The 15,593-nt window shown below is 35.7% G+C and overlaps 1 protein-coding gene across 9 annotated transcripts in view; it reads right to left on the bottom strand.

Moving 5' to 3' along the window:
• The window catches only part of PUM3 (pumilio RNA binding family member 3), a 74,811-nt gene that overhangs the window by 12,387 nt on the left and 46,831 nt on the right, over positions 1-15,593 (bottom strand). For 8 of the 9 annotated variants that reach the window (XM_082470980.1, XM_082470982.1, XM_082470983.1 and 5 more), the window contains 7 exons: positions 15,388-15,454; positions 14,025-14,199; positions 12,937-13,040; positions 11,847-11,925; positions 9,558-9,656; positions 8,584-8,637; positions 5,055-5,135 (listed from right to left, as the gene is read on the bottom strand). In XM_082470980.1, coding sequence (XP_082327106.1) covers positions 5,055-5,135; positions 8,584-8,637; positions 9,558-9,656; positions 11,847-11,925; positions 12,937-13,040; positions 14,025-14,199; positions 15,388-15,454 — 659 coding nt within the window. The remainder of the gene's footprint in view (positions 1-5,054; positions 5,136-8,583; positions 8,638-9,557; positions 9,657-11,846; positions 11,926-12,936; positions 13,041-14,024; positions 14,200-15,387; positions 15,455-15,593) is intronic. The other variant, XM_082470985.1, reaches the window with a different exon arrangement.

A 15,593-nucleotide genomic window follows, 5' to 3' on the forward strand; every position in this document is an offset into this window, starting at 1 on the left:
GGGGTGGCATGAAGCCAGCAATGTAGTCTTCAATGTACTTGATCTTCTCTGTGGGTTCTACACTTAAGGACTAGCGCATCGTATCTCGCTTGGGCAGGAAAGGTTTCACCTTAACAACACAAGATGCATATAAAATCCACGCAAAAATACTACTCAAGGACTAGTGTCCAAATTCACTGAACTTTTACTACCTTTCAGTATGTAATTAAGGAATTTAGAATCTACACTTAGGTTGGTCTAAGATTCTTAAAAGAGTGCAATGTTTATAAACTAACAATCATATGAAACTAAAAAATGTTTACTTAAAAATGTGATATCATTTAATTCTCCCCCAACTCCCCTGTATTCCTGGTTTCCTACCATCAAAAACATTCTCTTGGAAAAAATAAAACAGTATGAGTGATGCTATTTTATGGAGTACTAATTCATTTCTCTTTAACCTGGGTCACACACAGAGGAGAGAAATTTCTAGATGATCACCTGGAGAACACTGAGTGTCAAAACACATAGAGATAGGGAAGAGGCAGCTACAGAGCAGTTGATTTGTGCTGAATTTGGTCTCTGGGTTCAAGCTGTGTAGCCTTTAGAAAATCCTTTAACCTCTCTATACATCAATTCCCTTATCTGCAAAAGGAAATGATACACCTGCCCGACCTGTGGGCCACTATCAGGAGCAAATCAGAAAATTCACTCTGTAAACTGGAAACTGCTATAAAGTAATTATCTTCATATGAAAAACACCCATCAATATACAGCATCTTTAACTATGGAGATTAAATAAAGCTGACGGAGTCATGAGTTTGGCATCCTCAAAAGAGAAAGAACCCCAACAATGAAGGTTCAAACGTAAAGGTTTTCAATTCACTTTCCCTCTTACTTAGAGAAAATCACAAGAAGGACCACTGTTGTAATATCTTCCCCTTATGCATTACTCTAAAGCAGGTATGTAAACAGAAGAAAAGTGCAGGAAGAACAAAAGATCTCCCTTGTGAAAATGTGTGGCCATTCTGACCTTATGTTGGACCCTTATCAGATTCTTTGGCATTCTTGTTTTGCCAACCCTCTTTTAAAAGGGAAAGGGAAAGGTCAAAATGAAAGGTGCACACTGGAAGTAAGGTTAGAGCACACATGCATTTTCAGTGGAAGAAAGAAATGCAAAGTGCAACATACATTACTGAGCACCATGCCCATCTGTGGTGCATGTTCCTCTATGGAAGGTTGTGTGTGAACAAAAAGAAACACAGGCTGACCTTAACCTTAAAGAGCTAAAATCTAGCAGAAGAGGCAAGAGGAACTCTTTAAAAGTTAAAAATAAAAATAAGAGATTTAAATAATGGATAAAAACAGAAGTGTAAAAAGAAGGTTAAATCACCGGCAGTGACTGCAGCCTCTTGAGTATTTTGTTTTAAAAAATGCGGTGATTTTATACAAAAGTCCAACTTTTTGGCTGCACTCAAAAAATTGGGATGAGGTTAGTAAACGTACAGAGTTTTGGTTTTGCAAGATGAAAAAGTTCTGGAGATTGGTTGTACAACAATGTGAATACACCTAATACCACTTAACCATATACTTAAAAATGGCTAAGATGGTAAATTTTATCACAATTAAAAAAGAAAAATAAATTGGAAGATCTATCACCATGGGGCTCACACTCCCAGAGGCTGGAGCCAAGGGTGGCCACCGCCTTGGACAGGGCATGTGCATTCTAGTTCCCCCCGCCCCTCCCAACCTGGCCTGCCTCACTCATCTACCTGCCTGGTCAATGAATGTTTCTGAGTTTGTAAGCCCTGGGTCAGATCACAATTAACTGCTAAATGAATAGACGGCAAAGACAAAAATTATAAGAGCTGAGAGAACGGGGAGAGCAGGTCTGGCTGAGAGATCAGAGAACATTATCTGGAGATTGAATTGGAGCCTGGTCTTAAAGAGAAAAGGAGTGTTTGTTAGGCTATGATTTCAACCTGACATTTCAGGAAATCCAGTTACTCTGAATAGAATGCTTAGCAACACTAAATTTTCTTGGCTATTTTTAAAAGCACTGCATAATGCAACAGGTTTTGTAGTGGCTGGGCGGGAAACACAGACACACGACTCTATATAACATATGGGCAGCATATCTGGCAACCCACAGTTCTGCTAAGTAAATGCCTTTGAGAAACGAGGAGACATAAAAGAATGCTTACAGAATTATCTGGAAGAGCAAAAAATAATATGAATGTTTAAAGTTACAAATACTATAAACAACCTAAATGTCCATCAACAGAAAAAATGGAAAAATCAACTGTGGTATATTCATAGAGTGGAAAACTATTTGGCATTGAAAAACGAATGGTTTAGAACAGCGGTGGGTAAACCACGGCCTGTAGGTCAAATCTAACCAGCAGCCTGTTTTTGTACATCCTGTGAGCTAAGAATATATATATTTTTTTACATTTTAAAGTGTTGCTAAACAAAAAACAAAGCAAACAAGAATATGTGACAGAGACCATACACGACTCACAAACCCTAAAATAATTACTATCTGACCCTTTATTAAAAAAGCTTCCTAACCCTTGATGATGACTCACAAACATACGCCAAAAGGAAAAAGCAAGTTGCAGGAGAAAACACATCACTTATATAGAATCTGTAAACATGCAAAATAATACCATAAACATCTACATATAGCAAAAGGATAAGGGAATGCATGCAAATAATAAGCACCAATCCATCACAGCAGGGGTGGGGGGGCGGGTACAAGGATATGCAAAAAAAAAAAAAAAAAAAAGTACACAAAGGGCTTGTACTTCAACTGTATTTGGCAAGTTTTACTTCTTCCTGCCCGATCAGGTGGGAGGCTGGGTGTTCACTGTTATGATTCTTTATATCTTCTGTATAGCATCTTAAAGATACTACACTTCAAAGTACGTATCAATATTCACTCTCAAAGAGCAACTGGCCAGTGCACTTACTTCCTTTTTAGAGGATCACTGCTGTCAAAGCAGTTGCATCATACCAACAATTCCAGGATCGGATTTTATAAGTATGTTTATTTTAGAAAGTAAAGTAAGTGGGAAACAGTGTGTATCCATTTTGAAAGGAGAGGGCTCAACTGACCAGGCTGTGATTTCAACCTGACATTTGCAGGAATCTGGTTACCCTGAACAGAATGTTTTGCAACATTAAGCTTTCTTGGGTATTTTTAACAAGCACTGCATACTGCAACAGGTTTTGTGGTGGATGGCGGGGGAAAATGCAAGAGCAATTAGCATTCCATAATTTTATCACTGGCTACATAGTTTAATGATACACAAAACCCGTTGAGCATTTGTCAGCTAGAGGCAAGACATCAGCAAATGAGGCCATTCTCAGGGAAAGCTGCCCTAAGCATGAGAAAGTCACTAGGAATGTGGGTTAAACAGTTGTGGGAATCAAACTGATAAGCACAAGGAATTAAAACTGTTTCAACAGCGACTTTAAGTGGGATAAATCTTTGGAAAAAATTAATCTAGCAGACAATTGTGGCAAATCCTGAAGGAAGTTTGGTTTCTCTTAAAATCCATTTGGAACAGTTATGCAAATTTTAGTTGTCATGAAAATATTAAACAAAAGCAAGCTTTCAATAGCCCAGCCTGTTTCCATTTTCATGAAACAACTTTATTCATTAGCTAATCTATGGCCTCACATTTCTGTCACTGGAATGAAAAACAATCATTATTGATTGGAGTCAAAAGGGTAATAAAGTCACAAGGAACATGTCAAAATACTCAGTTTGTAACATCAAAGTCCTGCCAACTTGTTTCTTCCCACAATCCTATCCCAAAGAAAGTCATCACAATCTTAAAACAGTCAAGGGGAAAGCTGGAAAATGACAGCAAGGGCATGAGAAATTCACACACTGGGACCTACAGCTGGCATCTGAGAAAACAAATCTCCTATCCCTTCACTAGTTGGGACATTTTTCCTAATCACCCAGCTCTAACTGGCCCAGATAGGCTACAAAGAGGCCACAGCACCACCACAGGCCAACAGGTAAATTCTCTTTCTGAACATCCATATGCTTCTCCCTGCAGGTGGTGTGGAAGTCGCTTTTGTCACTAAGATTTCTGCAAGGGCCCCATCCATGTGTACCAACTTTCAAATGAATAATCTGTGTCTATACAGATTATGTGCTTTTTAAAACATTTCCAGGTTCGGTCCCTGCTACCAATGCTGCAATTTCTTACGCCTTCCCCCGAAACCTCTATCATACACCTAACACAACTTGCATGCTAGAAATAAAGGAAGGAAAAATAAAACAGGATCACAGAATCTCAAGTCAGAAATGGGGCAGTCATTGCAGAATGAAGAAAATTATTTCATAATATAGTTTTTACTTGGGTGAAGTTTTTTTAAGAGAACAGCTCAGTTTTTCTGAAGGCAAATTTAGGGTTAAGTAAACCGCATTCAATTATTACCACTTTATGGTCATTATACCAGGCTAAAAAGCTGAAATGAAAAAAGGAAGCTAGTATTCTAATTTTAGTTAAAATTTTTAATCTAACTCTACACCAGCTTTCATGAAGTCTCTAAGAAGCCATCACAATTGAGTGAACTTCATCAGTTTTTCTTTTCCAGTTCAAGTCAGGACAGATGTATTGATAAGCTATGCAGAGCTAGTTTCTCCAAAGGGAGAGAAAAAAGGTCATGGATAGCTTCTGCCTGGGGGGACATGAGTTCTTGAATAACTGAAGAATTACTATGAAAATAAATTTCCGATCAAATCTAAACACTGCATTGCTAATTTTTCTTTTAGTATGTTACATGGTCTAAAAAGTCACATTACCCTAATTTAAGCAGTCTTTTACATATTTAAAGCAACATTAATTAGTAATAATCAAGTAACAGGATTATGGTTTGTACGGGAATAAAGCAACCCCCCAAAATAGGCTTAAGGCAACTAAAAAATAAGAAATACTGGCAGAAAGTATTTACACACTTCAAAGTCTTTACACATCTACGTGTGAAATCGAACTTACACACTCACAAATGATGTATCAATTTAACTTAAATTCAAGACTATGTGAATTACTTACTGATATGATTATCTGCCTCACAAGCTTAGTATCATCAATACAGTCAAACGCCGCCAATAAAACCAAGTGGGAGTATTGGCCCTGTGGGAATTGAAAGCCAGTAAAGGTTAAAAAAATACACAGATTCTCCCTTTTCTTCCACCTAAAGAGTTACGTTAAAAGGTTATCACCCTGACAACGTATCCAACACAATATAACGGAGATGGATAAAAGTCATTCAAAGAAATGTGCTCTTGTATCAGGACCTAGTTAATTATATTCTAGGTTGAGTAAGAAAAAGACAGAAACAGATAAGCACATTCTTCAATGTTAAATAGCTGAGACTCATTTTTTTAAACAAATCAGAATATAACACCTCTCAAAAATAGGTATCCTGTTAAAGAATAGCTACTTGAAAATTAAACTCAAAGAAAATTACAGTGACAAGTGGGAAAAAAACAACTAGAGTATTGCAATCATGAAAAAGAAAATATATAAACTCAGATATAATTATATACACAAAATATACATCATACACATACACAGAAAATCCTAGAAGGAAAAACACTGTCACCACTGGGTTGAAGGATTACAAATAATTTTTCATTTTCTTTGGTATATTGTACAATTTCTTTAAAATAATCCTACATAATTAAAATAGAAACACTAAAAAAAAAAGAACTAGAAGAATATACTTATATAGTGAATATGAGAATAAGATAAAAACAACTGCTTTCAAAAAGTAGAGCAGCATGAGATCATACAAATATACATTAGGACTTTCACAATCACTACTATTGAAATAATAGAATTTTTTCCATGATGCTGATATTGTTCCAAGATTTAAAGAACTTCTACTTTATGTTAAAAAAAAAAAAGTTTTCAAAGGTTGTGGCATATTCCTTTTAAGTATCCCAGATGATGATATAAATCTTTTTTTACTTTAAGAGGGATTTGACTTTTGCTACCAGCCAACACTCATTCAGAGCCAGATCCGATGAATATGGCAGGAATAACATCTCAACTAGAAACAAATTGGAGAAAAACAACAAAGGTCTAACATCTTTACTGTATATAAGACCAACAATCAACTAAAAATGGGCTAAGAACATGAAGAATCAGTTCACAAAGAGAAGTACAAATGGCTTTAAGCATATGAAATAATGCTCATTAATTAAGGACTATAATTAAAACAATGAAATACTATATCCCACCTGTCCTATACACAAAAGTGAAAGCCCTTGATAATATACTAATTTGGCAAAGGTTTGGGGAAAGGCAGGCACACTTTTATGTTGCTGATGAGAATGTAAAGTGGCTCAACCTCTTTAAGGGCAACTGACAACAACACTAAAAATTTAAAATGCATGTACTTTCTGATCCAGCAGTTGTAGTTCTAGGGAGGTATCTTAACAGACATGCTTCCACATACCAACAAAGGATATGCCCTGGAGAATTATTTGAAATAAAAAACTAGAAACTAACGTGTCCGATAGTAGGGACTGGTTAAATGAACTATGGAAGTCATATAATAAAATATCAAAAAGTCATTAACGAGAGAGAGGTAGATAGATTAATATATATTGAAATAAAATGACCCCTGAGATGAATTAAATGAAGGAAACAAAGTAGAGAATGTTGTGCATATAGTACACAACCATGGGTTTCTGGTTTTTTAAGTCCCACACACGGAAACACACCCAAGTGTAAAATATCTCAGGGTGAATACAGAAGGTGGAACAGAATTTAAGTGAGAAATAGACAATTCTACAATTATACTTGGAAGTTTGAACACACTTCCCCAGCAACTGATAGAACTAGACAATGATAAATAAAATCAGTAAAAACATCCATGATCTGAAAACACTATAAACCATTTTGATCTAACTGACGTTTATAGAGGATGACACTCAACATATTCTTTTCAAGACATTAACACAGACCATACATTGGTCCATAAAATAAGTCATTATAAATTTCAAAAGACTGAAATAATACAGAGTATATCAAGAAATCCCTAATATTTGGAAATTAAATACTTCCAAATAACCCATAGACCAAATCCATGGGTTGTATTAGTTTATCTCACCCCTTTAGAAGCAACTCCTTGAGATAAAAAAGACATTGAATTGCTAATTTGCTAACATCGCAATACCTTGTGGGGATGAGGTTCTCCAAAAAAATTTACTGTTGATGTAACCAAATTGTAAAATTAAAACAATCTAATTTTATTACAAAAGAGTGTCTTTTACTATTAATACCTTTCAGAACGTTTTTTTCCGATGTTATTTTATTTTTATATTTTTATTTTATGTTGGACTATAGTTGATTTACAATGTTGTATTAGTTTCAGGTGTACAGCAAAGTGATTGAGTCATACATATACATATATCCATCTTTTTTTCAGAATCTCTTCCCATCTAGATTATTACAGAATATTAAGTAGAGTTCCCTGCGCTATACAGTAGGTCCTTGTTGATTATCCACTCTATATAGTAGTGTGTATATGTTAATCCCAAATCCTAGTTTATCCCTCCCTTCCACCTAATAGAACTTTCTATTAACATTCTATTTTTACTCATTTCTAATTTAAAATATTCAAACTAAAATGTTATACAAAAAGATTTACTTAATGATGAATTATGAATCATAAAATTTTCTCATACTCTGAAAACCCCTCACTCGAGAGCCTCTTATTTCATTTTGTTACAGGCAAGTTAGCTACCTTCTACGTGGTTTTATACTAACTCTCTTCCTAATCTTGAATCCTACAGAAGACAACAGATATGTATACAATCACAGAGCACCAGTTTATCTGAATTTGAATTAGCATTTACTATATCAAGTATTCACTAGATGCCAGTAGTTCTTATTGGATTTTTCAGAGGGAAAAGTTGTTGATATCACTAACTTTAGTTCATCTGTAAATTAGAAGCTATAAAATATAATATATAAAATAGTTCAAAAATTGAAAACTAACGCTTACTACTACATATATTTTAGAATTATTATGGAAAACTATTTAGTATTTAAATACACAGAAATACTATTTTTTGAGGCAACTAATCCTTCAGAAAAAACACTTTTTATATCCTCCAATTTCATTAGAAAAGCTGTTATAGCATCTCCAAAAGATTCCAAAGAATTATAAAACTTAACTAAAATTTTCTTTGACCACAGTACAAATTTAATCTAAGAAAAAAAAAGAGACAAGTTTCACTTTCTGTTATGTTTTGGTGGTAATGAAAATTGGTAACAAGTTTCTGAAGTGCAATTTACCTAGAGACTAAATGTCAGGTCTTCAAAACTTATCTAATAAAAATGGAAAATTGCCACAGTACAATGTTAAATGAAAAGAGGAGAAATTCATTTTGTGTAAATTTAATAATATATAAAAAGACATGCATATGCATAAAAATAGATTATAACAAAATGAAACAACAAATAATTTTCTTGGTAATTTTCTGAACTCTTCAAATTTCCTATAATAGATATAAATACATTTTATTATTAAAAATAGTTAAAAGAAATATGTAGTTTTTATACTTACATTAGCCACCTTTTCAACATAAGTCTTCATTGTTTTCACAATCACTTTCCTGTCCTTAAAAAAGAAAAACTGTCTCAATGAACTTACAGCTACAGGTTTAGTTATAGATTAGCTATAGATTAAGGTATTTCATAGTTAAAAATTTTATATAATATTAAACTTTCATTGGAGTGGCATACTTTTCATTAGTGAAAATAGTTATTGAACCAGAACCAAAAAATGCAATACACTATAAGAAGTCCTCTCAGAGCTATTTATAATCTTAGACTTCTATGTGACAATCCATTGAGACATAAATATGGAACCATAAAATTATTAGTTGCAAGGCAAACCTAGTGAAACTACCTCCGTTTATAGTCAGAACTGAGATCCCTCTTCCAATGTCTGAACTGTCTTCAAATGCATAAAAGTCTAGCATACAGATGGCATTCAATACATTACTTGTTGAGGAGAAATTAAATTTGTATTAAAAAGTGGATGAAAGAAAAAAAGTGGACAAAACACAACTGTCTTTTAAAGGCAGAATTATACCAATCAAGGAAATGAGGATCATTTCTGTTAAGCTTCTATAATGAATATGGATCTTTACCTTTTCCCTCAAAGTACTTAAGAACCATGGGAGCAAATGCACAGCTGCTCATTTTCTTCTCTTTTCTCTCCCTCTCCCACAACAAGATCATTAAATGAGGAATCAAAGAGGCTGACAGGTACCAAAACTTTTATAAACTTAAGCCTAACATAAATAGTGTGTTTACTTGCTTGACACACCCCTCCCCATACAAGACAACCCAAGGTTTTCAAACTTTAAGAAGACTCCAGTAGAGAAGAAACAAAAGGCTCAAAGGGGAGCCAGTTTCTGTGAGGCCTTGAGGCACAACTTTGCAAAGATAATATTGTTGTGCGCAAGAGGGCAAAACCCCAAGGAGACCGAAAAAGTCTAAGGAAAGGCAAGTCAAGCCCTGAGTGCCGCTTACCTTGGGCGTGCCGTGCCACAGGCAGTGCATGGCCACTCTGGCGCCATCGTGTGTGTGCGCCAGGTATACCACTGCTTCTCGGATGGCTTCAATCATTTCCTGGGGAATGAATGCAGTTCAGGGCTTTGGTTTACTCTTTCTTGTTGCTTTTTCACAATCTGCCTACTAAGGAGCAGTTATGCACAGAGAATGAAAGGCAGAAAGTATAGGTAGCAAACAATTTAATGTTTAATTTTGTGGACAGGCATAACATCCATACACCCTCTTCCTGGAAACATTCTTTTCCATCAAGAGCAGTAAGTACTGCTGGCAGGCAATTTCTATTAAAATCCCTGAGTTTTACCAATGTCTGTTCAAAAAAGTATGCATACAGTTGACCCCTGAGGGCAATTTGAACCAGGCGGGTCCACTTATACGTGGATTTTTTTCAGTAAATATGTACTATAGCACTACACCATCTGAAGGTGGGTAAATCCGCAATCAGAACTGCTGATGGGGAGGGCTGATTATAGGCGGATTTTCCACTGAGGGGGACGGGAGTGTCGGCACCCCAACCTCGTGTTGTTGTAGGGTCAACTGTTTACGTACAGTATATTCTAAAGGACTTCTCAAGAAAAAAAAAAATCTAAGAGTTGGCTGTGGGAAAAAGGGAGTTTTTAATAAAAAAGCCAGATAAAATAAATAAAATGTTCTTCCCTAAAAGAGTCATGTATATAACAAGCAGAAAACCAAAACACTAATTTTGTCTGAAAAAGTTTTTCTTTTTTAATTTATCACTGGATTACCTCTGGAAATCATATTAATAATTCACCATAAAGACACTTAAATAACATTTTTCTAAGAAATATTTATCCCTACATTAATATTTAGACTAGGCCTTCACTAGGCCTTTACTCAATGACCTTTAAGTAAAAACTCAATCACTAATTTATTACAAGGTAATTTTAGCTTATTTTTAATCTTTATTCCTTATTTTCAATGTATGTAATTTCGTAATTATATTTGGAAGTCTAGCATATAGGACATAAGTGAGTTCTGCCAGCTAACAGCTGCGGTGCCAGTTTAGTCTATTCCCAATTTAAAAATTTATATTAAATAAATACAAAGTCTCCTACCAGGATGGAGAAAAGTGGCCTATTTTTATCAATAAGGAACAGCAATTTCACCCTTAACTATCTCACAATCCTTTTCCAGGATAAATCTCAAGAACATAGCTTTCAGCTTACATACCTGAACTTATGAATCTCTTCAAAGCTATCCAGTTGGGGAGTTAAACATATATTCCAATTATGCTTCTTTTGCCTCCAAGTTTTTTTTTTTTTTAAAAAGTCTCTCTATTGAAAATGCCCCTGGGGCCACAAAGACCTGTCTGATTATTTTATATTCACACTAAGTTCCCAATGATTTTTTGCTATTACTAAAACACATTCAACATTAAAAAGATAAAGACTTTCCACTACGGAATATATTCAAATGATCATTTTCTCAGTTCTGAAAATAAAGTCCTGCCTCAGTAAATCCAGAACTGTGAGATACTGTGCTGTGCCAGAACAAGAGAGAAATCCCCCAAAGAGAATCAGCAGCTGCTGTGGTCACTGAACCACATGCTTAGGTAGGTGGCTACTCTTGGAAAACTATTTTGCATGTCAATTTTGAGAGGGTCAAAATTCCTATGAATGTTTAATCTGGCATATTTGTTAAAAAGACGTGAGTCTCATTACTTGGTTATCGCTTATTATTAGAATGAGAACAAATGGATGATGAGTTCACAGTATGATGAGGCAAGCAAAATTCAGGGGACTAAATGAATTCTCATCTATATTCCCATCACTGACTTGAAGGGCAGTGCAATTAACCTTCACTCTCATGTAAGGTCCAGTTTTTCACGGTTCACTTAGTTTTACCTAAGTGTCCTCCCGTAACCTTTTAACACCAATATAATTTTTTTTTTGTATCAATACAGGTGAATTTCAAACTCCCTGAATGCTGAATATTCCTCCATGTTAGTTAATTTTCTGATTAGGTTAAGTTAGAGGATGCTCTCTGGATTATAATTAAAATATAAAAATTCAATGAAATTGATAAAATTATGGTCAATTCTACTGTCTTTCTGGCAAAAATCTAAGTGGAATTAGTAGACTTCTTCAAAGGGAGTTTAGCGCATTATCTTTTCTAAATAAGGAAACAATTCTTTAAAATTTTCAAAAGCCAATATACATCAAAGCAGTATTCCACATTTTTTACACAGTTCTACATGTTTCAGTTTAAAACCTAAAACCAAGAACTTACTGATCTCAGCTTTGGGGGTGCATAGGTAAAAAAGTCCAAGAATACTTTATGTACCAGTGAGTGCTTAATCACAGCTTCTCTGAAAACAGAAAAAAAGAAGAAAATAAAAGTCAGAAACGGCACCACAATAATACAGACATAGGTAACCTCGGTCGCCCTAAAATAATCAAAACAAGTGAAATCGTTTTAGCAAATGTCATTTGTCATAAAATAAATCATATCTTTAGCAATACTAAGACTAAAAAAAAAAAAAAAAACTTTTAGACCTATTAAAATATTTATAGGTCTTGGTTGCCATCTACAACCAAGACCAGAGTACAAGTTTCTAGTATCTAATCAGCAAATATGAAATTATCATTCAAAATACACTCGACTTTCTTAAATAAGGACATCTATATTCTTTTACACAACAATGGACATGTGATTAGAAATCCACATGTTGACTATTTTTTAATGGCTATTTTCTTTCTGTCAAGCCTCCTTTATAATGCGTCAGTTTCATAAAATCATTTTAGCAGTTAAATCCTAAATAGATCAAAACAGTATCAGCAGTTGCAACAACACCTAATTGATCCGAGCCTCCTAGTGTGACACTTGGTGAATTCAGGTGTGCAGTGGAGGCTAATGATCAGGCACCAAAGACTTCAAGTTCACACGCAGTATCCACGTAGACGGCAAAAACATGTTGTTCTTAATGGCAAGGCACTGTTCTGAGCACGCTGGAAATATGAGCCCATTTAATCTTCATAAAACGCTATGAAATATATACTATTATTATCGTAATTTTACAGATATGGAAACTGAGGCACGGAGAAGTTAAGTTGCCCAAGGTCACACAGTTAGCAACTGAGAGAGGCACCAGGATTCACACCCAGGAAGACTGGTCCCAGACGTAATGCCCCGACCACTCCACTGTGGTACAAATTCCAAGAAGGCCAAATGCATGGGCTTTTAAGTCTCACAATCCAATTTAAATAACAGACTATAATTGGGAAACTATCCACCTTTTCTCTGCAAAGGCTATATAAAACTTTCCTCCTTCAAATGCCATTTGTTAAGAAAAAAAAAAAAAAAAAACCAGCTTCCTTACTTTTGGGCCATTGGAGTTAGAATCTGTTTCATTTCATCCATGATAAGCTCTAGTTTTTCCGGCTGTACCTTTAATACTTTGTCCAGAGTTGGGTGATCTGCTGACTGCAACAGAAGAAAAATCAAACCCCTCTAAATTTAATCAAGTTTCTTCAACTTCAGAACAAAGAAAATCAATTATTGTCATTTTACATAAACTTAAATTTTTAGATTTGCCATATTTACATAACAAAAGCCCCACTGTAGATACATTCACAGGGTACTCCTTGATTATCTAATTCTCATTCTATACACCCACCATCGTACTTCCAGAGCCAAGCTAAATAACCAACCAGCCAGTTCATACTCGCCAAGCACCTAGCATGTGCCTAATCATAAGATCAAGTAGTCAGTTAACAAATTCTTGCCACCATGTTTTGTAATTAGCTGGATATTCCTATAGTGACTGTGACAAAGGAAACAGAGCACTAAGCTCAACCCAGGAGCTGACACTGACTAGCAGAAGGAACCCAGGAATCAATCCATCTCCCTTGAGATAAATATGTGTATTTGTGTCCTAAAGTCTGAAATTGATCCTTTAACTGTCCTACTCCCATTACTAGCCTTGTACTAAATCCAAGGTTGGGTCTCTCTACTCTGCTTCCTCTCTGCATATGACCCGGGGAAGGGTAATCCACAAACATGAGGAAACATGGGAGAAGGCAGCAACAGGGAGCTCGATGCCCTTCAACCAGAGCTGGTTAGGGGGTGTTTACAGAGCTTCACTGACTATTAAGAATCTTCTTCCTTGGTCTATCTGACTGTAGAAACAGAAGTACCAAAGCATTACACACAGTACTTGGGAAGGAGTAACAAAAGTAGTTTTAATTTATAGGGGATTTAAAGATTGTGCTCTGGGAGAAAGAAATGTAAGTATGATCACTTGCTTACTACACCAGAGGCAAAATAATCCAAGAGGATAAAGGCTATGAGGTAGTCTCTTAAAGGAACAACCAAAGTATAAATACATTCTGAAAACAGGGCATTGGAAGGTAAGGAACAGCACACAGAGAAAGTAAAATCTCTAGGCAAGATGTCTTGAAATGTCACCTTGTAAAGCTGAAATGTGTTCCCATAGAGCTCTTCTGTCAGCATGTTCCTCTGCTCCAAGATGGCTTTATCATTGTAGGCGTACTCCACGATGGCGGATGCTTCCGCATGCCGAAGCATCTTCCTCACGTGACCTTTAAAGCTTCTCATTATCTCTGCAACCTGTGCTTTATTCCTAAACCCAGCGTGACCATGGGAAAAGAGAAGCGACAGAAGGAGAAAGCTGGGTGGCAACAAAACATGACACACTTCTTCTGAGACCAGCTCGTCATTGTGTGTGGAGGTGGCTAACACAGAGAAATGCTACGAGAAGGGAAATCAAATTGCCTTGTATTTCTACCCTGTATTTCTTTCTTTTCTTTTTCTGTTTTTTTTTTTTGGCTGCGCTGCACGGCTTGCAGGATCTTAGTTCCCCAGCCAGGGCTTGAAGCTGGGCCCTCAGCAATGAAACTGAGGAGTCCTAACCACTGGACCGCCAGGGAATTCCCTCTACCTTGCATTTCTAAGTGACTCGGGGGCCAGCCTGCCTAGGTTTGAAAAGACCTAGGGTCTTACCAGCTGAAAGACCCTGGGCAAGGTATTTCACCGCTCTGTGACTCAGCTTCTTTAGTCATAAAATAGAAAGAATAAGGTTGATGTGAGGATAAGTGAGTTAAGATGCACTGAGAACTGTAACCAGCACATAGTAAGTGCTCAATAAATGTCAGTTCCCATTAGTAAATTGTTCAGCTTAAAAAAAGTGGGGCAGAAGGAGAAAAGGAGAAGGTAAAAGTCAAACATGCAGGATAATATGAATAAAACATACTCCAGGATTCTCTTTTAAAACAGGACTTAATCACAAGTATTTCTATTCTATCCTAGAATAATCAAGCGGCCAGTAATTCTAGTCAGGAATACAGTTTCTGAAAATTTGTCAGCTGTACTTTTTTATTGTTGGTTAGCATATTTCGGCCCGTTATTATACTTGAGACAGCAAGACAAGTATCAATTCCACCTAGTTTAGGAAATCCTCCCACCTTGACATTTCCTAACCCACTAACCCTGCTTCTGAGCCTACTCACCTGCCCCTCCCATCACTCCATCTTCTAAATAACTGGTGACTAATTTAAAGTTCATTATAACCATTTCTCTTCTTCCAGGGCTTCAAGATATACTCGTAAGAACAATGAAGACAATACCATCATTTTACATTAATTTTAGTAACATTAATTTTTTAAGACCACACTCCTTGCAAACATCACAAGCATCTGCTTAAGCCTACTGTTATGGTAACAGACTTTTAAGCAACATTTATTTGCACACAATAGGTATCCACACCTTTAAAAAACTAATAAAAAAATATTTTATAAATAGAACAACTCACCCATACATGAGAAACTTCTTAACAATATTTCTGGAATATTTAGCTTTACTTAATTCAACCAAATCACCTGAAAAACAAAATACATTACATTAATGATAACCTCATTTCAGTCCTCCGGAAACAAGGGAAGAACTAACTGCACAATCTTGGGAACACAAACAAATAACTCCCTATTTGTCCCAGGCAAAAAAACAAATAAACAGAAA

This window comes from Balaenoptera physalus (assembly GCF_965194825.1).
Source record: "Balaenoptera physalus genome assembly, chromosome: 7".
NCBI lineage: Eukaryota > Metazoa > Chordata > Mammalia > Artiodactyla > Balaenopteridae > Balaenoptera > Balaenoptera physalus.